The sequence below is a fragment of the Hemibagrus wyckioides genome, linkage group LG04 (genome assembly GCF_019097595.1).
Source record: "Hemibagrus wyckioides isolate EC202008001 linkage group LG04, SWU_Hwy_1.0, whole genome shotgun sequence".
Classification (NCBI taxonomy): Eukaryota; Metazoa; Chordata; class Actinopteri; order Siluriformes; family Bagridae; genus Hemibagrus; species Hemibagrus wyckioides.
In genome coordinates, this window is record NC_080713.1 from 29,611,199 (window position 1) to 29,613,698 (window position 2,500).

The 2,500-nt window shown below is 45.2% G+C and overlaps 1 protein-coding gene across 7 annotated transcripts in view; it reads left to right on the top strand.

Moving 5' to 3' along the window:
- The window catches only part of myo5aa (myosin VAa), a 70,744-nt gene that overhangs the window by 65,703 nt on the left and 2,541 nt on the right, over positions 1 to 2,500 (top strand). For all 7 annotated transcript variants that reach the window (XM_058387422.1, XM_058387421.1, XM_058387423.1 and 4 more), the window contains 3 exons: positions 1 to 163; positions 246 to 326; positions 1,091 to 2,500. The exon at positions 1 to 163 is cut by the window's left edge and continues 12 nt beyond it; the exon at positions 1,091 to 2,500 is cut by the window's right edge and continues 2,541 nt beyond it. In XM_058387422.1, the coding sequence (XP_058243405.1) occupies positions 1 to 163; positions 246 to 326; positions 1,091 to 1,243 (397 nt within the window). In that variant the 3' untranslated portion in view covers positions 1,244 to 2,500. The remainder of the gene's footprint in view (positions 164 to 245; positions 327 to 1,090) is intronic.

Here is a 2,500-nt window from a genome sequence, read left to right on the forward strand (position 1 = left end):
CCAGTTGGAGGAGTGGTTGAGGGAGAAGAACCTGATGGTTTGTGGGGCGAAGGAGACGCTGGAGCCACTGATTCAGGCAGCGCAGTTACTGCAGGTCAAGAAGAAGACAGATGAGGATGCTGAGGCCATCTGCTCCATGTGTAACGCACTGAGTACTGCTCAGGTAACACACACACACACACACACACACAGTGACCTTTCATTCATCCCCACTCACTCCCTCATTTCCTGTCTTTCTGTATCAGATTGTGAAGGTGTTGAACCTGTACACGCCCGTCAATGCCTTTGAGGAGAGAGTGTCCGTCACATTCATACGAACCATCCAGGTAAGATCTCACTCTTACATACCAGGTGACTGACCGTATCTCCTACATGAGCTTCAGCCTCTCCAGGTTCCTCAGGATCCTTTTGCTTCTATGACTACATTGTCCATGATGAAGGCCACGCCCCTCTGCTTCTCTCTGCTCTGTTACTGTCCTATCTATCGTAATACTGCTGAAGATCTTCTAAAGCTAGTGTGATTGCATGTGGGAGATCCTGCTTCGGAATTTCTGACCACATCCTGAAAAGGAGTGCTCCTTAAATAAAATAAAATACCTCAGTTGGTTCTGGTGGGCATGTACCGTTCTACCGTTCTGGTTGTTTGTGTAGGCCATAGTGAAGGTGTTGATCCTCAATGTTCTGCTAGATCTTTCTCCTTGATGTGTGTGTGTGTGTGTGTTCTCACCTGATGTGGAGAACATCCTCATAACACATGTTCCAGAATGATTCAAGTTTAGTGACTCCTGCTAGTTTACAGATCCTTCTGCTGTTCAGATGTGATTTGCAAGCAGCAATACACTGGAGATGTTCAGATGTTTCCATAGAAACCAGTATAGCTAATAATTTTCTGGTTCTTCACCGAAACTGGAAATTTTCCAGAAAGGTTTCATCTGTAAACTTCGTGGGCAGCCAGTAAAGCTGCCGTATCTCCAACTCACCCTTTATTCTCTTGATATTGAGGATTGTTTTTGGTCCAAGATTGGTTCCAAGAGTTCCAGATAAGTCAGGAATCCTATTGTCCTCACTCTAATCTTCTTCTCCTTCCCAGAATCGCCTGAGGGACCGTAAGGAGTCCCCTCAACTCCTCCTGGACACGAAGGTCATCTACCCCGTGACGTTCCCGTTCAACCCGTCCTCCCTCGCCCTGGACACCATTCAGATCCCCACCAGCCTCAACCTGTCCTTCCTCACTCGCGTCTAATCCCCACCCCCGTCCCTCCTCAGCCAATCACGTCGTGCGGCCCTGAGACCAAGAGGAAAACGAAGCGTGGACTGTGAAAGCGTCTCACTGAGAATCGATATCAGTGGAAACAGACATGTTCGTGTCATGTTACTCACGTGCAAGCACACACACTCAGTCACTGGAACAAAAAAAAATCACACATTTCAAACAGGAATGTACCATATCACCAAGAGCGGGGGTCGAAATCCCCTCGTCCTCCTGCCGCTCTTTGTACAGTCAGATGACATAGATTACCTATAAGATTAAGTACGACGCCAGAATATTTTATTTATTGCTTGAAGCCACTGTCTCATCTCACCACTTCATCTCTTCTTCAAATAGTGGTTGTTCCCAGATCTCGGACAATCCGAACAGGAAGTAAATATAATGTTATGTAGTTCTCTATTTATGTCCATATCAGATCAATAACCTCGAGTCATTTTTAACGAGGCTCAGTCTGTGAGGTAGTTGTTTATTTGTTAGTAGGCCGTGTGCCGGTAGTTTTAGATCGCTAGATATTTGTGTCTTGTGTGATGATGATGATGATGATGATGAGGAGGAGGAGGAGCAACCTGCACTGTTTTTGTTCTGAAGCTAGAGTGTTCAGTTCTCAGCATTCTTACACTCTTCACTACTCTGGATCTTCAATATCTTCTTCTAAAAGGTCTAGAACTTTGTTCCGTTCTCATCCTCATTTAGCAGAGGGATCGTTTTCTGGAAAAAAACGTACGTTAGACGTGATCAGCCAATCGCTCGCTTTCTCGTGCGAAAACCCAGCCAGTCATCTATGGTTTAAACATCCTTCAATATAACGATGCAACTACATTTGGGTTTTGTGAACGTCGCTAATCGTGTTTTTGTTCAAATAATCTAGCCTGATGTTAGTTAGTTAGTTAGCTAGCTAAGCCGACGTCATTAGCATATTTAATAGCGGCAGCCATATCGCGTCATGAAAAAAACCAGCACTTCACGCTCCGCATCGTTACAATCAAGAAACATGTGCGATGTCGTATGATCGAGGTAACGGCAAATCCGTCGAGCGGCGCTAACTTAAGCTCCGCCCCCACACACGCGGACGCCGATCCAGGGACACGATGAATTTTAGGATGTACACGACGCTAGGGAAAAGATAAACAGATCAACAAATCTCTCCTCTGCTTTGTTTTTCCCTTTTTTAAAGTTGAATGTTGAATGTTTCGTGGGTTTGTTTGGCACGTGAGGAGTTTTTTTTATATA